At 55.7% G+C, this 1,780-nt stretch overlaps 1 protein-coding gene across 1 annotated transcript, besides 1 other annotated feature; it reads right to left on the reverse strand.

The window, feature by feature from the left end:
• Positions 1-209: 209 nt before the first annotated feature.
• Positions 210-1,352, reverse strand: Tco025E_06379 (putative small GTP-binding protein; the record flags this gene model as incomplete). The annotated part of the gene is made up of 1 exon (XM_029373256.1): positions 210-1,352. The coding sequence occupies one exon, from the start codon at positions 1,350-1,352 to the stop codon at positions 210-212; it is 1,143 nt and encodes a 380-aa protein (XP_029226653.1).
• Positions 1,353-1,758: 406 nt separating this feature from the next.
• Positions 1,759-1,780: a microsatellite.

Raw genomic sequence — 1,780 nt, forward strand, 5'->3', positions numbered from 1 at the left:
CAGATACACACATTTAAAAGGATTTTTAAAAAGGAATCGACCGCAAGGAAAGGAGCAGCCAAAACAAACCAAAAAAAAAGTACAGGAAGAAAGAAACTCCCTGCGTTCCGCATTCCTTCCTTGCATCCGACGTAGATAAGACGTGAGCGAATAAACTTTCAGCCGCCGACCTTCTCTCTTTCTATCGCCTTCGCTTTTCGTCACGGCCCTCATCTGGAGGAGACTCCGCCCGGTGCAATGAAGGCTTGAAACACAAATCGATATCGTCCTTTTAACTCGCGTTCCACAACACGCTGCGCCCGATAGCAGATGGCCTCCAGCTTGGAGTAGAAGGTAAACATGTAGGCCGGACGATCAAAGAAAACCTCAGTGATGACCTCCGTGGTACCCGAGTCCTTCTTGGTCCATCCTATGATGCGGTGGCGCATTTGGTGTGGGATCTCGTGCGGCAGCACCTCAAAGAAGCACTGCCGCAGCAATTCTGAGAGCCGGTCGACCGGGTTGATGTCGGTGGCCTCATTGCGAAAGTGCTCCCACTCCCCTGGCGTGGCGTACCTGCAGAGGAAGTCTTTAAGCTCTAGCAGGCCACTACCTCCCTTCACACTCGTTTCATGAGTCGCCGCGATCGGCAAACACATGGATTCAAAGTCGGTGCGCATCGAAAAGTACAACTCACGGTGCTTGAGAGTCTGAACCTTGTCCATCATGGTAATCACCAGCACAACGGGCAGCTTACGCAGTGAGGCACGGTGCACGACCTCGCGGGCGACCGCCTTCTGCTCAGGCTCCACGAAGCCAAGGCCGGCGGGTAAAGTGAGGACAACGAGCTCGGTCACCATCAAGGCATCCCAAGCGCGCGCCGAGGGTGCAGCGTGCCGGCGACGGTCCTTCTCGCCGTTGACCATGACAATGCCGGGTGTGTCAAGCATCACCAGCTGGGTGTTGTGCACCGTTGCAACGCCTTTTAGCCAGTCCTTCGTGCTGCCGCTGCGATTGCTCACGGCGCCAATGTGGCTGAGGGAAAGCGCATTAAGCAACGAGGTCTTACCGGAGTTCTGCGGCCCCAGGAGGGCGAGCTTGAGAGTGTGCGGGTTGGGCGGCTGCGCAACGGCGCGGGTTGCCTTCGACGACGCACCCGATGCCTCCGGCAGTCCCACCCACCGCGCCGTGTCGCGCAGCGGGAAGGCCTCCTCCACGGGAGTGTACCGACGCTCCTTGTAGATGCGGGCAAAGCGCCGCGCCACGTCGTCCACCGCGGCCTCCTCGTGCTCTGAGAGCACCGAGGCGATGCGCTGCTCCCACCGCCGTCGACTATGGAGTGAGTGCGGGCGCCGCAGGGTGCGGAGAAACATGCCACGTGGTGGGCTGCCCTCCCACAAGACAACTGCAGAAAAAGGAGGGGAAAAAAAAACAGGGGAAGCGGGGACGAAAGACATCCCAAAACAAGAAATTAGAAACATGCGCCCAAGCCAAAGAAACTACACAAGGCAAAAAAAAAAAAACAGCAGCAACAAACAAAAACAGAGAACCGTCACCGACGCCGTTGAAAAGAGTATGGAAGGCAAGCAGTGAAGAATACACCACAGCAGGCCCCGTGCTTCAAACCCAAGTATTCACGCTCCCTCTGGTGGCAGACATTTTCTTCCGCGAGCCAATACGAGCCTCCAAACCCCTGCCGTTGTTGTTGTTTTTTTCTGCTCTTCTTTTTTTTTCTTTTTGGTTCGTTTACAAGGCCGTAGGATAAAAAAGAAAACGAGCGTATGTGTGCGTGTGTGTGTGT

Source organism: Trypanosoma conorhini (assembly GCF_003719485.1).
Source record: "Trypanosoma conorhini strain 025E chromosome Unknown Tco_14.4_contig_00426, whole genome shotgun sequence".
In the NCBI taxonomy this organism is placed as follows: Eukaryota; Euglenozoa; class Kinetoplastea; order Trypanosomatida; family Trypanosomatidae; genus Trypanosoma; species Trypanosoma conorhini.